This window comes from Sander lucioperca, chromosome 10, assembly GCF_008315115.2.
Source record: "Sander lucioperca isolate FBNREF2018 chromosome 10, SLUC_FBN_1.2, whole genome shotgun sequence".
NCBI classification, from domain to species: domain Eukaryota; kingdom Metazoa; phylum Chordata; class Actinopteri; order Perciformes; family Percidae; genus Sander; species Sander lucioperca.
In genome coordinates this window covers 38,805,608-38,825,822 of record NC_050182.1, presented here as the reverse complement: position 1 = coordinate 38,825,822, position 20,215 = coordinate 38,805,608, and the positions used below count along the sequence as shown (strand labels likewise).

General features: G+C 44.0%; 1 protein-coding gene across 2 annotated transcripts; it reads right to left on the bottom strand.

The window, feature by feature from the left end:
- Positions 1-1,722: 1,722 nt before the first annotated feature.
- Positions 1,723-19,903, bottom strand: zufsp (zinc finger containing ubiquitin peptidase 1). 2 transcript variants are annotated; one of them, XM_036006803.1, is made up of 12 exons: positions 19,788-19,903; positions 17,089-17,577; positions 16,911-17,012; positions 16,664-16,723; positions 15,252-15,350; positions 15,045-15,133; positions 12,910-13,078; positions 8,785-8,973; positions 5,704-5,887; positions 4,678-4,838; positions 2,097-2,317; positions 1,723-1,913 (listed from the first exon to the last, which is right to left on the bottom strand). In XM_036006803.1, the coding sequence occupies exons 2-12, from the start codon at positions 17,567-17,569 to the stop codon at positions 1,866-1,868; spliced, it is 1,803 nt and encodes a 600-aa protein (XP_035862696.1). In that variant the 5' UTR covers positions 17,570-17,577; positions 19,788-19,903; the 3' UTR covers positions 1,723-1,865. The 2 variants fall into 2 exon arrangements, with proteins under 2 accessions (XP_035862696.1, XP_031178692.1); XM_031322832.1 differs by having other exon boundaries at positions 5,704-5,869.
- Positions 19,904-20,215: the final 312 nt, after the last annotated feature.

The window sequence follows — 20,215 nt, the reverse complement described above, 5'->3', positions numbered from 1 at the left end:
TCCTTTTAATAAACATCATCAGGGTTCTTCTCTCAGATATGACAAAGATAACGTCATAATGTGTGAGGTCACTTTGTTGAATCCTTCAGAAGGAAAGTGAACAACCGAGCAAGGTTCAAACACATCTGGACAGGCCTCGGCCCCTCTGCAGCTGGATGGGGACTTCGAGGAAACAACTATTCATGTCAGGTCCAAGTACAGATTCTGGACTGCATGTCCACAAAGCAGATTCACAGCTGGGACCGTTGGCCCAGTCTTCAGGACTAACATCACTCTTCCTCGTGTCACTCCAGGATTTCTCTGTTATATATATCACCGTGAGCAGATTATTTTGGGGGTTTGGACCGTTTGTCAGTCACCTCGGTGTTGTGACGGCCTTTTCTTTTAACAGACTACAAGATTAACCAACTAGTCATCCTCCAGTCTACCTACTTAATCACAACTAACGGTCTAAATTTTTCAAATGAGTGAACATTCATGCGTACATTTAAATCATTATTAAAGGTGCTCTAAGCGATGTTGGGTGACGTCACTTCTTGTTGACGTTGGAAGTATTGTCAAACAAAACGGAGTCTAGCTCGCCCCTCCCTCCTCCTATTCCCGTCCCCTCCCCCTCCCTTCCGCACACTAACCCCCCCAACCCCCACCCCCAAATCCTTCTTGTCGGTTATTGGCTGGAACACTGTTTATGTTTGGTGGTGCAGGTTGGCCCAGTTTATTTTTTGTTGTTTGTGGAGCCTGGGCTGTCTACAGAGACCGCGTTTTTTTTTTTTTACAGTGTGTTCAGGGGACAGGCAGCTAGCAGATAGGGAGATGTTTGCTGTATGTGACAAAAAATGTTGTAGCCTAAAAAACGCGTAACATCGTTTAGAGCACCTTTAAAAACTGTCCTAATTGTATTTTTGATGGTTTTGCTAGAAATGTACCTTGGTGGTAAAATAAATACGTTCACGGGAGTAGACTATTTCTCCATCTTTGACCAACCAGGAGTGGCAGTAGCTCAGTCCGTAGGGAGTTGGGTTGGGAACCGGTTCAAGAACCTGGTTCAAGTCCCAAGAAGTCCCAAGAACCTGGTTCAATTCCCCGTTTCAAGTCCCAGTACGGACCAAAAGTACTTGAGCAAGCACTGTACCCCCCCCCCCCAACAGCTCAGGGCAGTGGCACCGGCAGCCCACTCACTCTGACATCTCTCCATTAGTGCATGAATAGGTCCTGAGCATGTGTGTGTATTTCAGGCCTGTGATTTCTAACTTTTAAATTGTAATTTACACTCTGTTCAATAAACAGTATAAATGAATTATTAACCAGCGAGTCCTCACATTCTGACCACCACATGCAGAATTTAGAATATCAATCACATGAAATTAGGTCCTCTGCACCTTGCCCCCGGAGGTTAATGTTTTACATTGTTTATGATGGGAATGCAGGTCGTCCTCTATAAAACACATCAGAAAAACTGTTGGAGCCTATACTCCCTCACAATGCACGCTGTTGTTAAGGTGTGTCCCAGAAAGGAGAGTAAACCACTTATGCAATCAAATATTTGATGTTTGACATTTGCACTTATTGCAACAGTGTGATTCTCAGAGCTGGGTGGACGAGGCCGCTGCATGTTTGTGGTCAGACAGGGTTCTTTAAGGTCAGGCAGGGTTGTTCTGCTCCATTTCCGCTCTCACACACACACACACACACACACACACACATTAACTGGGAATAAGTGAACAGCATGGAGGGAACACAGTTTATTAAAAACATAAATAAGGCTACATTACAACATTTATTATCAAATTAATACATTAAATACTTCCTGAAATCAAAAGTATGTTGACAGTAAAAGCGGATAGAAGAGATAAAGAAGCTCCTGTTCACGGGATCCTTTCAGCGCGTAATGTCCTCGAGTTTATGATGCTGATCTGGACACACAAAACAAAGAGTGCTGCTGTTATATAGACTCCACACACACACACACACACACACACACACACACACACACACACACACACACACACACACACACACACACACACACACACACACACACACACACACACACACACACACACACACACACACACACACACACACACGCGGCTGACCTGTTTCTCCTCAGCAGACAGCGTGCCCTGCACCGCCACCACCTGGTACTGTTTGTGCTTCAGGCTGCCGGGGAACTTGCGGACGTGGCGGACGGCGTGGGAGACGCTGTCCCTGCTCAGCAGCTTCCTGGTGTCGGACGCCGAGGTGCCAGGGTCCAGAAGCAGAAGGCACAGGCTCCCATTCTTCTTCTGCTCCAGGCCCACGATGGAGCGGCTGTGACCTGCAGGAGGACACAAGCCCGTGCCCCACCCAAAAGCTTAAAATCACCATCGCGAGTGGAGAGCTCTAGGTACATGGGTTTTCACCTGGCAGCAGAATGTGTCTTCACACGCATCCTCAGTGACCACTTGTGATCAGATCTCACTTCCCCGCTCTATATGCAAAGACACACGTGCATCATTTCCATTTCCATGTTGGCTGGTTGTGTGTTTATAATGTCAGTTGTTACTCTCACATATACAAGTGAAAAATGAAAAAAAGCGATTCACACAGTCTGTCTGCGAGCCGACATAAGGAGATCTACTGACGGGTGGCAGGACCTGTGCAGGAGAGAAAGATGTTTTTAAAAGTCTCTGTGTGTTCAGCTCTCAGTACGTTTGTATCTTCTAACTGAATCTCTCTGGTTTGAAGTTTAGTTTATATAATCACGGCTTTATTTTACATGTCATGTTCGCTAGGAGTCGCGTCGCATTACTGCTGATGAAGAACCAACATCTCCTGATTTGGCTTCTTCATAATAAAAGCATTTAAATAAACTAACGGGGGACTTTTGTTGCGAAGAACTTCACGTTCCCGTTCTCGCAACTGTAAGAATGTGGGACACATGCGGCTCAGACCACCTCTGAATGTGGTTTTTGCGATCAGATCTCAGTGTGTCCTGAGAGCGTTTTCACCGGTACTCAGAGCTGTCCACTTGTGATCTGATCACTCCGGACGGATGTTAAAGCAACGCCAAAGATTCTTTTGCACCTTAAAATAATGTTTCCAAAATCGTTCCAGTGGCTCATCAACTCGTAACAGGGTGAACGGAACTTCTGCATTCGCTTTGCGGCCCTCTATCGGCTATAACCGCACTATGCAAGTTTGCCAGATCGGGTAGCGGAACTATAGTTCGAATGAGACATAATGACACATTACGACAGCGGTAACGGGCAATTCCGCTTCCAACCTGTAGGGGGACCGAAGAGGAAAAGTGCTTCGGTGTTGCTTTAAAGCCAGGTGGAATCGGGGTCCATCATGCTGTATTTCTCCCAGCTGGATGTCATCACAAGATTCTCACCTGTGGCTGATGAGCCCTTGGTCTTGAGAACAAAGGCATTTCAGCAGCTGGCTGACATTAAACCATGGTTCTAAATCACCGCTGCTGTAATGTTTGACTGACTCTAACCTTGGCATGAAAATCTGGACAGGAGCTATAACCAAACACTAGCAACGCATGTAAAAATGTCTATTTCAAAGTGCACAAGGGCAACAAAAGAATCCGTCAACACTTGTCCAGAGCGTAAACAATAGGGCTGCAACTAACAATTATTTTCATTATCAGTTAATCTTGTCGATTCTTATCTCGATTAACCGAGTCTATCAAAATGTCAGAAAATGGTGAAAAATGTCGATCCCACCTTCTCAAAGTCCAAGGTGATGTCTTCAAATGTCCCGTTTTCTCAATCCAAAACTCAAAGACATTCCGTTTAATATATTAAAAATAGGGCTGCAGCTAACGATTATTTTTGTAATTGAATATTCTAGCGATTATTTCATCGATTAATCGGATAAAAAATGATTTTGCCTCAAGGATCACTGTACCGTGGACGGCACACTTTGTGGCTGTGGCGTCGCTGTAACCTCCACTCATGAACGTTTTTTATAACTTTAAAGCATTAAATCTTCAAAATATACACCCATGCGACACACCAACTGAAAGCTTCCATTAAGATTCCATTAAGCCCACACACAAAGCATAAGATGATTTATAGCAGTTACACAACTGTTATAAAACGTAGCTTGTTACCGATTTTTTTTTTTCGGGGGGGGGTTCTTTGGTGTCTTTGTAGCCTTCAGAGGAGTTTTTCTATCCAGCCTGGAAGCTGTGTCTTTTTTCGGAGTTGTTGAGCAATAAATCCAAACTCTTACATCCTAGATTTATCCACTTGATGTCCATAATTTATCCCGTTTTCCGGTCATTTCTGTCGCTAGCGGCGTGCTCTCCGCCATCGCACCACTGAATGTTGTGTTAATAACGGTCCGTGTGAAACAATGACTCTGAGCGGAGCGGGCCGCATAACGCGACTGATTGGAATTAAACGAAGCTTCGAGGCAGAGAATTTGCCTCGAAGCTTTTCTGTAATCGAATTATTCGAGTCATCGTTTCAGCCCTAATTAAAAACAGAAAAGATTTTTGAGAGGCTGAAAACAGCAAAAAAAAATAAAAAAATAAAAGAATCATGAAAAATGACTTTAATGGTTAAATCGATTATCAAAATAGTTGGAGGTTATTTTTCTTTCGATCGACTTATCGATTAGTCGACAAACGGTTGCAGCTCTAGTAAACAATATCAGAAGTGGATCACTGTTGCTGTGTACCTTGGTGCTGCAGGTACAGCGGGGGCATGGAGGTGTGCACGAGTCGGGGGGGCAGTCGGCTGCTCCTGCTGGACTGCTGGAAGTACTGCTTGACCCAGTCAAAGAGCCGCGGGTGGGTGTCGCCTGGGCCGCTCGGCTGATGGAAGTCCATGATGCGAGCACTGAGAACACACACGCGGGACACGGCGGACTGAGTCTTACATCAGCCAGACAGCTGCAAGGAAATTTAAAGTCACAGCTACAACGGGACCAGAATGAGATCCTGGAGCGGTTACTGAATGTCTGTAAAGAAAATCTTTTTTTTTACCAATATTTGTCACGTGCGATTAAGATAAGATAATATAAGCCTTTATTGTCTCCTATAGGAGAAATTCATCTTGGGCAGTCGAGAGAATAAAATAAATGGCAACACATCGCACATAAGCACACACAATAAACTTACAGTAAACATGCATAAAATATAAGCATACATTATCTCATCTCAATGCGATCAATAAACCTCACACAAGGTTTGAGGTTGTGTGCTTTAACACATTAATGAGAAACTAATTATTCTTATTTTTATAAAAAAGGACAACACACATTAATCAACATTTCTGTAAATGTGCCAGTGTTAGCCAGCCGGCTAATTTTCAACTGTGGTCCTTTGGCCAGATGATTTTAGACCAGAGCTACAGGAAATAGCAAGATATTAGTACAGTTTAAACTATACAGACAGACGTCAACGAGACACCATACAGACCGCTAGAGCAACAAATAAGCTTTCTGAATAAGCCACGCAGAGCTACAGGAAGCAGCGAGACATTAGCACAGTTACACATCAACAGTATCCCCATTCAGTATAAGAAGCCATGCAAGCATCAAAACACAGCCAAGCAACACAGACCCGAGCCATCTTCTCGCACCGTTCAACCATGCAGAGCAGTAACAAGCAGTAATAAAAAGATGAAATAGGCTGTGTCACTCATGAGCGAGGTGTTAATACGGCACAGGTTAATAAGATGGTAATTAGAGTGTAGTGCTTGCCTGATCCCCAGAGAGGTGAGGAGGGCGTAGATCTCTGTGGCTCCGATCCAGGCTCGTGTTCCCTGCAGCCGCTGGTTGAAGTGGGACGCTCCGTTTGGATCCAACCCTTCTTTCCAAGCGTCCTCGATCATACGCTGCAGCCGAGGGATGCTGGGCACGGCCTTCTCTGGAGCAGAAGGAGAACCTCGAGTCAATGGAAAGAAGGGACGCGTGTACAGCTGCACGCCTGGAGGTAACACTTGTCACTTTGTTGTTATCGGCCATTGTAGCGCACTTTTCTTCTCAGTGTATCGTGTCATCAGACATAACAATGTTTTGACATATTCTTGGACCTTGTTCTGGTGGAGAATTTCTAGTATGTCAACTATACCTTTCTGTCATTATACATGGCTGATCGTTCCAGTTTGGCTACAGCTCAGCAGAGAGTCAGTCGTCGCTGTCAACAATCCTTCAGAAGGAGAGATACTAATCTGTACAACAATAGTGCAGAACGAGGACAAGACATGATGTGCTTTGAGTCAGCAGCGCGGTGGAAGACACTCCCCGTGCTTCAGTATCATCATGCTTACACCGTGGCCACTTACCCACAAAGGAGCGTGACACTCAAAACCGATGATACAATCTGCAGATTAGGGCTGCAACTAACGATTATTTTCATAGTCGATTAATCTGTCTATTATTTTCTCGATTAGTTGTTTGATCTACAAAAATGTCAAAACATGGTGAAAAATGTGGATCAGTGTTTCCCAAAGTCCTCCAAGAGGACGTCCTCAAATGTCTTGTTTTGTCCACAACTCAAAGATATTCAGTTTACTGTCCCAGAGGAGAGAAGAAACTAGAAGATATTCACATTTAACAAGCTGGAATCAGAGAATTCTTATTGTTTTAATAAAAAAATGACTCAAACGATTAATCAATTATCAAAATAGTTGCAGATTAATTTAATAGTTGACAACTAATCGATTCATCGTTGCACCTCTACTGCAGATTCAAATGAATTTATGACTCTTTTGGATGAACTCTGCGACCACGGCAAACGCATCTGACTTTCTTCTCTATAGCAACAGTGACCGAGGCTCATGGGTAATATAGTATTTAGAGCCATCTGCCAAACTAATGGAAAACACATGTTTTGTGTTTGTGGGTCTATGTTGACGCCGGACATCAAGGATATCATTGAATACATTTACAGGGGCTTAAAAACTCTGCACAAAAGATGTACAACGCTGGTTTCAAACATACATAGTCAAATATTGTGGCAGAACTACCATCAATTCTGGTGCTGCAACTAATGATTATTTCATAGTTTATTCATCTGTGGATTATTGTCTGAATGAATGGATCAGTCGTTTGGTCTCTAAAATGTCAGAAAATGGTGAAAAATGTGGATCAGTGTTTCCCAAAGCCCAAGATGACGTCCTCAAATGTCTTGTTTTGTCCACAACTCAAAGATATTCAGTTTACTGTCACAGAGGAGAGAAGAAACTAGAAGATATTCACATTTAACAAGCTGACGTCACAAGTTTGTCTGTTTTTTTCATAAAAAAAACTTAAACCGAGTAATCGATTATCAAAACAGCTGGAGATTCATTTGATAGACAACTAATTAATGTATCTATTAGTGCCGTCAAACGATTAAAATATTGCGATTAATCGCATAGTTAACTCGCAATTAATCACACATTTTTATCTATTCTAAATGTCCCTAGTGATTTCTTTTTGTCCAATTATTTTTTTCTCTTTTTAACATGGAAAAGTGGATCGGCTGACTTTGTGCTGTTGTCGCCTGGCTTTGACGAGGGGAGGGGGGGGGGGAGAGAGAATTGGCATCAGCTGTGTGCTTGGCCATCAAGTGGTATTTCAGACTGGACGTGCTGCGATGATAGCTCAGTTCACAACGACCAACACACAGATCACTTTGGTCTTGTCAATGGAACCATTTGACAACTTTTTAAAAGTAAACTTTCCATTCAGAATCTTATTGACGTCCATTTCGGCGTCTCGCGCTCGCCATCCACTCAAAACGTAACGTTAGCCTACTACTCTTTGGCCGGCTCGCAAGCCCAAACAAGTGTGTGCGGCGTGCCTGTTCTTTTGTTTCCGGTCTAGCTAGATCCGGTGTGGTGTTGTAGTAGTAACGTTACTAGTTAAAAAATGGACGCCGTTAAAATGGGTTTGCGTTAACGCCGTTAATAACGCGTTTAACTGATAGCACTAGTATCTATTAATCTTTTCTGTTCTAATAAATTCCTAGCCTGGTCCTACCAGACTCTGGTCCATTTCATGTGTACAGAGAGTCTGGCCTCTGTCCATTGACAAGTGTTAACTTCCTTGAAGGCAGGTACTCTCTTGAAGTTTAAAACTATTGGATCTGCCCAGAGCCACTCTGGTAGCCTGGCTCTGCCCTCCTACGTACTGTCTGGTAGGACCAGGATAACAAGAGGGGAGACGACAACAACTATCGGCTTAGCATCGCTAGCGTTGGCCTTAGCCAACTCCTTCACCACTAACGGAGAAAGACGGGCTTTAACTTCTGGATATTCGGCAGTGTTGCCACAACGGACCGAATGGCTTCGCTCGCATCTATCTTTCTCCGCCGCAATTACAGAACTCACCGAAGGATACCGAACCTCAACGTCATCGTTCTCAGCCACTCCCTCTGTTCGCTGATTGGACCGGTTAAGATTTGACCGGAGAAAACCCAAGACTATACCGCAAACCCAGACGGAGTACTGAAGGGAAATGAAAATTGAGCGTAAGTACGTAGGAGGGCGGAGCCAGGCTAATAAATTCCCAGATATGCATCTCTTTCCTTTTGAAGCTTATATTAGAGACCTTTTATTTCTCATATATTTCAGCAAGACGCCTCTGTGTTTTCTGACCTACTCCTGTTTTCATTTGCACACTCAACCCTTCCTCCATACAGTCGGTATAATCACGCCATGTCAGACTCACTGGGAACTCTGAGAATACACATGCTACCAGCCTTTATCTGCTTGTGCTGGACCAGTTTTTCTTTCATTTTCCACAAAACCAAAGACAGAATGTGCTGGACTGATATTACGCTGAGTGATTGTGCACCTTGTAGGAGGGCAGCGAATGCATCGATTGTGTGCAGCGAGGAGAGCAGCATCTGGAGGTTTCTGTATCCGCAGCCCCAGCCTTTGTCCCCCGCCGAGGAGCAGTAGTGGTCCGTGTCCGCGCTCAGCCACACATGGACGCTGTCTCTGCACTCAGTCTGGTAGTACTCATACAGCGCTCGGAGCACACCTAGACACAGAGGAAAGCAGGTTGACTCAGCACACACACACACACACACACACACCAGCTGGATGGTGAAATATTAAGAAATCATTGTGGAATTATTCATTAGCCCTTCCTTTACCACAATTGACCTTTTTCACAGCAGACATTTTGATTTGTCATAGTAGGAAAAGCACAGCTGAAATTGATAACCTTAACGATGGCTCAGTTCCATCAAGTGTCCCAGTGAGCTATTTCAGTGAGTCAGCATGAACAATACCAGGACCTCATCTAAGGGGAATGCAGCCATCATTAATGGTTTGGAATACACCTGTGCTTTTCCTACTATGACATGTCAACATGTCTGCCGTGAAAAAGGTCTATAGATCTTTGAATATCTGACTGATTTTATGAGATTGTATATGTCATAATTATGAGAGGCTAAGCCATGATTACAAGAATTAGCGGGTAGTGGTATGTGCTTCAGTACATGCACAGTGGACAGACACATGGGCCCTCATTTATGAAAACGTGCGTACGACCTAAAACAGGTGTCTGCAACATTGGTTTAGCCTGTGGGGTTCTGCACAACATCGCGCAGGAAAACAGGGTGCCATAAATGTAGTGATGGAGCCAGATGACCCGATGCCCAGAGAGCAGTGTCCAGCACAGCCCCAACTGGGGCTATACGAAGGAGACAGGATATTATTCCTCGCTTTTAAAAGGTGTAGTGTTATGTTTGGCAATGATATTCAATACAGGAAAATTAAAAAAACATTTTTATTTATTCTTCAGGTTTTCGTTTCTCTTTTAAAGCGTTGTTAATGGCCACAAGTGAACGATTTATTTCTGCCATTGACCGAGTTATTTCGGCTTGTTTTTCCAGCCCCTCTGCTGTCAGGAGACAGGGTTGGCGGGGGAGGACACACGCTCTGCCTCACAGCTGTTGCCTGGCTCTGACTCATGAAAAAAACACGAGTAAAATAAAAGACACTGTATAAACTCCGCTACTGTGTGTTTATTTAAATATAGGTACACCATGTAAACCCAAGAGATTGCAATATAAACCTGTATATTACAATTAGGACTATAGCATACATATGTCAAGGATGTAGGCTATAAATTAAATAAACTTCAGCTGGAGTCCGATTTACCACAGCAACACTGTTGACTGCATCAGTGATCTCTTTCCATTCCTCATTCTTTCTACAGCCTTTAATACCAGTTTTCAGGCTGACAAATAGAACACACGTTAGTGCCAATGAACCTGAGATATCAGGGTTTCAATCTCCACCTCTGAAAAGTTCCTCTTCTCAGCCGGATTCCGTCTCGCCATGTCATAAATTGTAGGGGCGAGGCCTCAAAAGCCAGAATATATTGGGGCGTGATATTTAAATTACGATCATTTCCAGCCACTGCATTTATCAATGTCCAACCATCCTTACGCTGTGATACGAACATTTCATGAATCACACGTGAAGCCTGTCGTAAGAGGATTTCTGCGCTCATATCTGCGCTGGTTTCTACGTTAGGTTGATAAATGAGGGCCACGGAGTGTACTGTGCACAGACAAGACATGCCGAGCCACTGACTGATGCGTTGGCGACAAAACGAGAGCTTGTGACTTTTACAGCTTGAAGTCCTTTTAAATGAGTCTTCATAAAAGTGTAAAACCAAGTTCCCTGCCAGGTAGTACACACTACAGTTAAAGCAGCTTTTTAAAAAGTTCATAAGAACTTAAGATTCTCAAGATTACCTAAAAGTACCAAAGAACTGAACACTGACAGCATTACATTAATGAGCCATGATGTTGGGAGAAGGGAATATGGATATAGAAAGGTTTTTCCATATAGACAGTGTGTCGCTGGATAACATTGTCCTTTTTGTCACAGCGCAGTGCAACACAGGGAACTGCCCTTTGTCCCAACACAGTCTTCTGCCTCCTGATTTTATGAGCTGTTTTTAGGGTTAACTGCCAATCCAACGGCACACTTTGTTGACAAATGAAGTTGACTCTTTCACCTCTAAAGAAGACAGCGGGAACGATATAGCAAGGCCGAGGCAAACATTTGATCAATCGGGGCAGTGCAAAGATCTCGTTCTTTTTACACTGGGGAGGCACTGGCCATGCATTCCCTTTGTGAATTCTCTGGCCCCAAGATAACAACAAAGAGAACAAAAAGACTTTCACAGAGGATTCTATGTGGCAGGATAACAAGTATAAGTGCTGAGGTCACATACACACTGGGTCATCTATCCTGTTGATAACAGTCCAATAGAAACGGACAGTGTCTGAGCTTCCCTAGTTCCTCTGCATGCCTCACTCATTGAGCTGCAGAGCTGACGGTAGTTTGTATAAGCAGCTGAATAAAGCATGATGATGCGATTGTGTGTACACACACACACACACACACACACACACTTTGATATCAACCTTTTTTGATTTTTAAATACATATACAGCATTTCGCAAACTCTGATCAGATCACACAGCTGATGAATGTATGAATAAGCAGCAGTCGAATAAGATGAATGAATGAGAGATATTCTAATGTTTTGCGGTACACACACACACACACACACACACACACACACACACACACTATGTGAGTAGCCTATCCCCACAAGCTGACAATGACGTGGATTAACTAAAAGAACAGTTTGTGAAAGCTGCTGAGGAATGCTGAAGAACTGGATCAGGATAAAGAAAGATGTGGTATGTCAGGGCGAATACGGACGCGTGACAATACAAGCCACCCAGTGCGTTTCCATTCATAGCAGTAACCTGGTCTTACCCCGGTTAAGTGAATAACCGGGTTCTGCCAGTTCTCCCTGTATACATGAGCGAGGGAGAATGGGATGAATGACGGGAGCAGCTCTACCTCCGGTACGATATGTGGCGCTCTGCAACGCACAACTGGTCAGAACAAGGTTTTCTCTCTCCCGTTGACCTTTGAACAACTTGGAAAGCGTACTAAACTAAGAACTGAGCCCTCTAGCTTGCTACCTGACTAGCCGGCCGGCCGGCCACTAAATTAGTAAAATTGAACAACTTAATGTTTCATTCACACACTCTTGTCACAGCATTGTTCTTGCCAGATGAGAGACAGCTTTGTTTGGCTCATTATCTGTAACCATTGCTGCATGAAGGGCATGCAGGGTGGAATTAGCAGGCTAATGGAAGCTAACTAACGTTAAAGTTCACCAGCGGTCGCAGCGGGCTAGCCGGTCCCTCCACTTCTTTGCCGAGACACAGCGTTGCCAGCCCCGGAGATGGACAATCTGTTTACTGTCCATCTCCCGGTGGTTGCTGCTGTCTGCGGGGAGGGAAGCAGATGGACCGTAGGCTCTGTGCTCCGCTGATGATCCAAGCAACGCTGTTTTGTTGGATCATAGCAAGGGTTTGTATCTCCACAGCGCTGGCGGATTATTTCCGGGTCAAAAACCACTGCAGCGGAGTGGGGAGGGGCAGACAAGAGGTGCATCTCATAACCCTTATTTGATAGCTCCTCTGTCCTCGGCTGAACCGGATGTTGTTCTGTCCCTCCTCGGCGAAGGCCGTCTCAAAGCTCTTATTTCTGCCCCGAGGACCGAGGAGCGAGCCTCGAGGAGGGATCATCGAGGAGGATTTATCGAGGCGCTACAGGCGAGGATACACGAGAGCAGCCTTCAGCCCAAACAACTGAAGAATTAATGTGACGCTTCAGAGGAAAAGCTTGTCTCATCTCTCTAAAACACATTTCCTCGGTTCCTCTCTCCTCCCATGATTTCCTCGCGTCTCTCCTTGACTTAAAGTGTCTGTCTCAGCTACATATATGTATAATAATACATATGTGTTATTATTGTACTGTTAGAGATTGAACTGAACATTGGGTTAGAATGAAAAAGCAGAGTCAGTGATCACGTTGCTGTTTCCCTGTAGAGCAGCAGTGGGTCTTGTGTAACAGGACATAAACAAACATACCCCGAGTTCTGGTTCTGCCATCATCAACCCCTGAGGCCAGAGACTCCATCATCTCAGCCCTCTGACAGTGGAACTCTGCGGGGGCCATGAGACCCCGGGCCACCGCTCTCTCCATGGTCCTCTCCATCTGTCTGCAGTAGCCCCCCCCGCCGTCCAGACCAAACTGCCTCTGCACAAACACAGCACACAGGACGGCTTCAGACACCCAAACATGTGTTACTGCATTACATGAACACAGAGAGAAACCGGCGGCTCCAGACTGTGCACACACCATCATGACAATGTTTAAACACAACATGAAGAACAACCATGGAACTGGGGGTGGTGGTCGATTAGTTGGTTAACTATTAATTAAATCACCAACTACACACACACACACACACACACACACACACACACACACACACACACACACACACACACACACACACACACACACACACACACACACACACACACACACACACACACACACACACACACACACACACACACACACACACACACACACACACACACACACACACCAGGATATTTTTGACCAAATACCTCGACATCGATACCGCAACGAGACAAAAAGACAAAGTGTTCACCATTCACACAATCTGCGAGTGTGGCTAAACATTGTGTCTCTGGTCTCAAAACCCCCCCCGCTGTTACATCAGCAGGCTGATAACAGCCAACCACTTTCATGCAGTCATGGTGTGTTTTCTTTTACAAATGAAGATATTGTAGTGTTGACTATTGGTGCTTTCACAAAATATTTACACAATGATATTTTAGATAAATAATCATCAGTAATGTGGATATAATGACTAAGTGGGTAAAGGTAAATAATAGAACAGTTACAACAGTCTGGTAAGTTCAGAAAATGACATCACTTTACTGTCATGCAGCCTTTAAAACCAGGAAAAGACAACACTTACCATATTACCATATTATCCAAAATCTAAGACGATATCTAGTCTCATCACAATATTGATATAATATCGATATATTGCCCAGCTCTAATATACACTACCAGTCAAAAGTTTGGGGTCACTTAGAAATGTCCATTCCACTCCATTCCAGACAGAATACCAGCTGAGATCAGTTGCATTGTTTTTTTTAATCAGGGCAGCAGTTTTCAGATTACATCATGTGTTTACATAATGTCAAAAGGGTTCTCAACTGTTGTAGACAGAAGTGGCTGAAGAAACGCTTGAATTCCATGCTTTTTGGTCTAAACGTCATACCCAAATGAAAAGTGGTACAGCTCCCATATACTCTGACACTCTGGGGTGTGCCTGATATCACTGGAAAGGAAACACTCAAGTTTATGTTACAAGTGTCAGGGTGATTCTAGACCTGACACAGAGTTACAGAGGCTACAATGGAGGGTTGATGTAAAATGATTAGAATACACTGCTGTAAACACATCTGACAGGTGACAGACAACACAAGGCATTAGCCACATGTCTCAGCTTACTACAGAAAAAAATGAAGCCAAAAGACTCAAATGGATTTTATATGATTTTTTTTCTACAGGTATGTCTGTGTTTTTTTTTTCCATTTGAAAAGTGCAAAGAAAAAGTCAAAAAAACTACAAAATACGACACTTCTCAAATACACAAACACACCCACATCAATCACCTTTCCAGTGATATCAGGCACACCCCAGAGTGTCAGAGTATATGGGAGCTGTACCACTTTTAATTTGGGTATGACGTTTAGACCAAAAAGCATGGATTTCAAGCGTTTCTTCAGCCACTTCTGTCTACAACAGTTGAGAACCCTTTTGACATTATGTAAGCACATGATGTAATCTGAAAACTGCTGCCCTGATTAAAAAAAACAATGCAACTGATCTCAGCTGGTATTCTGTCTGGAATGGAGTGGAATGGACATTTCTAAGTGACCCCAAACTTTTGACCGGTTGTGTGTGTGTGTGTGTGTGTGTGTGTGTGTGTGTGTGTGTGTATATATGCTGTACTCATGGTACTCTCTGGTAATGTCTGAGCAGGGCAGCAGGACAATCACTTTACACGGTTCACCCTTAATGAATGCTTACCCTTCAAGTCACTCACTTATTGGAAATCCAACAAATATGCCTCACTGTCTAAACACATGTATTCTCTGCAGCATAGCATCCAGACCTGCAGCTTCTTGAACTCCTCTCTCTCCTGCTGGGCCTCCTCCTGCTGCTGCAGCTGCTTGGCCAGCTTCAGGTCAGAGCCAGGGCTCGCTGCACACACACACACACACACACACACACACACACACACACACACACACGCCGAGTGTGAGTGTGCATCAGATCAGACAGATAGGAATTAAGAAGATATGTACTAAGGTATGCCCACCTGCTGCAGCGTGGTCTAAATGCAGCTCCACATGCTCCTGCAGAGAGAAGCTGTCACTGCAGACCACAGAGCACATGGGGCACTCAAATCTCCTCTCTCCTACAGAACAGATGAGAAACTCCATGTCAGTCCAGTTATTACAAACAGAATTCAAAAGGAGACAGATGAGACGGGCTGACGGGCTGGCTGCATTGCGGGTGTTACATCTGCGGAACCCTAAGCTTCAACTATAAATCAATGAAACGGCTGACATCGGGCACGAGAGCAGCGCGTAAGTGGTGCGTCTGCACCGCGGAGATCCGCTCTACAAGCAGAAAATGGGATTTTAATTTATATTTATTTTGAGGTGAGGTGTATCTCTTCTCTTTAACACAGAAATGGATCATGAAGTGTCTATATTTCTTTTAAATTAAAACTACGATTTACAGGAAATGTGCGATTTTATTTCTTATTTCCGGTCACCTGCGTCCTCTGAAAACAGCTGACAGTAGACTGATGTCAGCTTTTTCATTTACTGTAGTAGAAAAGTGGAACTTAATTCCACTTCACGTTAGAGATTGTGCAAGTCTCAGCAGTTCTAAAATGTCCTTAAAGACTTGGCTGAAGGCGAATCAACTATGTGATCATTGATCTTTTTATAACATGGAATGTATATTTTGTATTCTGGTTTATACGTGATGTAATGCTTGTCACATGCTGTTTGTTGTTTTAGTTTTTATCTGTTTTGATAGTATTGTCTGTATTGTCTATATTGTCCTTTTAGCTCCCTTGCCCAGGGACCACAGATGTAAATTAGCTGTATAGCTAACTCTGGTACAGGGCCTGAACTGTGCATGGTCCCTGACAAATAAACTAATAAAATAAAAGCGCTGTGTCGGCTCCAAAAACTGAAGAAACAACAACAATCCCAGAGGGAAAGCTCACTGCTTCGCTGTAAATCCTACGCTGTGTGGTGCTGAATGTGTAGCCGGTTAAAAGATACATTCAGCGGCACACCCGCGAACGCTCCGTATACATTACGCGTGCAGTGTAGCCAAAACGGCATGGTCTGTGCCATCCAAGTAAGTAGAGTTAACCTTCAGCATTTTATCACTAAGAATCCACTGAAACCTCTGTGTTAAAACACCTTACAGGAGACAAAAAGACAAAGTGTTCACCATTCACACAATCTGCGAGTGTGGCTAAACATTGTGTATCTGGTCTCAAAACCCCCCCCGCTGTTACATCAGCAGCAGCAGGCTGATAACAGCCAACCACTTTCATGCAGTCATGTTGCCTTTTCTTTTACAAATGAAGAGACATCATCCCCCTCGGCTGGATGGAGAGAAGATCATTTTGTTGTTCGACATGCCAGCAGAGCGGCCAATACGAAGACACTGACACTGTGCCGTGTTCTGTCAGAGGAGACACACCTGAGAGACTGCTGGCTGGTGGTGATGTCCTGGCTGGTGAACACGCCTCCGGTGCTGACCCTGAACACACAAACAGTCAGTAAGAATGTACACATATGTGGCTTCTATCTGCTCTAATCCCTGCTGACTGGGTTAGTATTTGTGCCCCCTGAGAAAAGGGCCCAGATCCTTGGCAGGTTGGCTGTGTGCTGATAACAGGTAACTGAACATAGTTGTGTACATGGCAGCCAGGGCAGAGGGGAGTTACCTTCGTGGGAGCGCTGTTCCTGCAGATGCAACTCCACATGCTCCTGCAGGAGGAAACAGCTGCTGCACACGAGAGCACACATGGGGCAGGAGAACAGCTTCTCTGGAACAAATACAGCACCGTTTCAAGTCTACGGGACGTTAAAGTTTGAAATAAAAGTTTGAAAAAGTTGAATCACCTTTTCTTGGTACAGACAGCCGCCATTGTTTGGCTTCGCTGCGCTCAGATTGAACTCCATCGTTGTCCTCATTACAGAGCGCAACACACTCTGGACTTGTTTTAGTGCTCCGTGCTGTCGCAGTCTCCCCAGGTGGTGGACCCCCGGTATCTAGTGCCTTGTTGTGTTGAGCTAGCATTGAGTCTGTGGGGACACTAGAGGCAGCGGGGGGTGTAAGCCGGCTGTCCTCAGCCGAGCAGGACTGGGGTGTCTCAGTTCCAGCAGAGCAGCCGGACGGGGGCACGAAGCCAGCGGGACCCTGTGCTCCGGGCTGCTCCTCTGGATGTGCACAGCTGATGTGGAAACAGAGCTCATCGTAGGACACCCCCGACAGGGAACACAGGGGGCAGCGCAGCTCCTGCTCCAGGTGGCTGAGGACCAGATGGGTTCTCATGTCCTCTTCCAACAGGAGCTCCTCACCACATATTTCACAGGTCAGCATGGTGCAGCCTACACACACACAACGTTTGTTTCACTATCTTTGTGGGGACCCGTCATTGACATAATGCATTCCCTAGCCCCTTACCCTAACTTTAACCATCACAACTAAATGCCTAACCTTAACCCTTACCCTCACCCTAACATAACCTAATTCTAACCCTAAAACCAAGTCTTAACCCTTAAACAGCCCTTTAACATTGTGGGGTCCAGCATATTGGGCCCCACAAGGCTGTGCAGACCCCACAAGTATACTGTATTCCCCGATTTTTGGACCCCACAAATATCGTAACACACACACACACACACACACACACACACACACACACGAAATTGCAAAGTGCCCTTCTAGTTCTTGATGAATTTGTTACATAAATAAAAGTTGGGCAGTCTTTTTAAGTGAAATTCTCACTTTACAATTGTTCTCCATTGTAGGCCTACACACAATAACAAAATGGAACTCTAAATATAGGCTAAGGGACCGTTCGGTATTTATGGAATGGACCACCGGAGGAAAATAGGGGAGGGTCATGTCTTTTTATATTTTGCTGAGGGGAGGGTCATCCAACATTTTTTAGTCTGGGTGGGGGGGGGTCACCCAACTTTTTTTATTCATGAAAAGAGCAAAATTTCAAAGTGGCTTGTTGCATATTTGCTTGCTTGGTGCATATTTATCCATGTAGCTCTCAGTCTCAGCCCCCTAGCAGATGGTCTGACCCCATACGCGGAGTTTGCTGGGGGGGCAGGAGGAGCACTGCCCCCCTGGTGGATCAAACGGGTTGGTGAATGAAGGCCTTGCTGGATACACCGTATCATTTACCTTTTTGTGGATCTACTGATCGCTGTGGATTACTTTTTTTTGTGTCATTGGATTACGGCAAAATACGGATCTTTTTTCTTAACGTGTCTTAACGTTTTATGGTGTGACTGCGCTTGGTTTCTGCGTTTGGAGAGGCATCTCAACAGACTGTAGGTCCAACACTGATTGTTCACTGTTACATTTTAGTTGAATTTAAGCGTCTGTCTATTGCGTTCCAAAACGGAATATAATGTTCAGCTTCGGCAGCTTTACCTATGTGCTAAAATATACAATGACGATAGTGACAAGTCCATAGCAACCAGTGTTGAATTGGTTATATCCCAGCGTCCTTTGCTGAATGGTCTCAATGTTTTATTGTTTTATTTCATATGAATACTAGTTTACTAGAGGAGGAACTTAGTATTTGAAGTAATGCAGTAATGCATGAAGTGTGCATTTAGTTTCCATGCTTATTGTGTTTCCACAACAATGTTAGTAAGTAAATCTACTGAAATGGCCACCACACCATAACAGAGGAGAGTGATGTGTAAGATGAGAATACAGAGGTTAACTCCTGTACATCATGGCTGTAAAAATCAAATAGTATCTGTACTTCTTTGTTAAGTGCAAACTTGCACGCAAGGGTGAGGGTCTTTCCTTTTTTTCAAATCGTTTTGGAGGGTCATAGGAGAATTATTACTGACGATGGGAGGGTCACGTCTTTTTAGGTTAGAGGCCGCGAAACTCCTCAGGTGGCCCCTTAATTAAATAACGAACAGTCCCTAAGAGTGCTGCAGCATTATCAACTATCAGGTGACAGTGTGACTCTGAAGCTGGGCTGTGATGTGCTGGCATAATGAGTAATGAGTGTCCGTGCAATATTTATATGACATATTTACAGTCTTTATTCTGCACATGACATTGCAACCTATTTTGGGACACACCAACGTTTAGCTGATGCTCTGCAAGTTCATATTTGGAAGCTGTGTGTCTGGTTTTTCAGAAGAGAGGACACGGTTTTGAGAAAAGTATTTCATTTTTCAAGAGATTTGTGGATTTCTAACCAAATGATAATCTCTGTTCAGTTCTGTTTAATGTTTTTGAGAAAGTGAGCTACAGTTTAGGAAAGATGTTTAAACGGTTAACTGCGATCATGTGTCTCTGCTGAACGGAACCTTGACGTAGCCTAACGTTAGCCGTTAGCTAGGTCCTGATCCAAACTACCGTAAAAGAGCAGATGTTATGAATGGAACCTGGCATCAGTGTTGTTAACGTTAACGTTAGACACCAGGACACATGTAGCTAGCTAGCTATGTAACGTTAACGTTAGTGCACACCGATATATTACGTTAGCGTTATATTTATATCTCTATATGTTGACACATTCAATACTTTAAATTATTTTCAGTCGGAAGCTACTCACGGTCAATGAGGTGCGTTTCACTTTCTTTTCTGCAGCTCCGAAACCATCATGTGTTGATAAATGATCAATTCAGGCTTTATGGCGCCACCATGCAACTCTGACTTCCGACTTCCGGCTCAAACCTTCACAATAAAATAATATGATTAGTTTAGTTTTTTTGCACAATAGAAAATATACTGTAGGGGTCACCAACCTTTTTGAAACTGAGAGCTACTTCATGGGTACTGAGTCATACGAAGGGCTACCAGTTTGATACACTCTTCTGAAATAACAAATTTGCTCAGTTTGCCTTTAGTTATATATGATTATTAATGATTAATGATAGTCATCTCTGTGAAGACACTGATCACGTTAATGATTTCTCATTATCAATAATTATCAACAATGACTTAACAAGGTGGGAAACAGATAATATCAATATTCTATTT

Coding starts and splice junctions, on each gene's coding strand:
- zufsp (XM_036006803.1), bottom strand. CDS start 17,569: ATGCTGACCTGTGAAATATGTGGTGAGGAGCTCCTGTTGGAAGAGGAC. Junction 15,134..15,251: donor TTTAGACCACGCTGCAGCAG/GTGGGCATACCT, acceptor GTGTGTGTGCAG/CGAGCCCTGGCTCTGACCTG. Junction 1,914..2,096: donor TGTCTGCTGAGGAGAAACAG/GTCAGCCGCGTG, acceptor TTGTGTGTCCAG/ATCAGCATCATAAACTCGAG.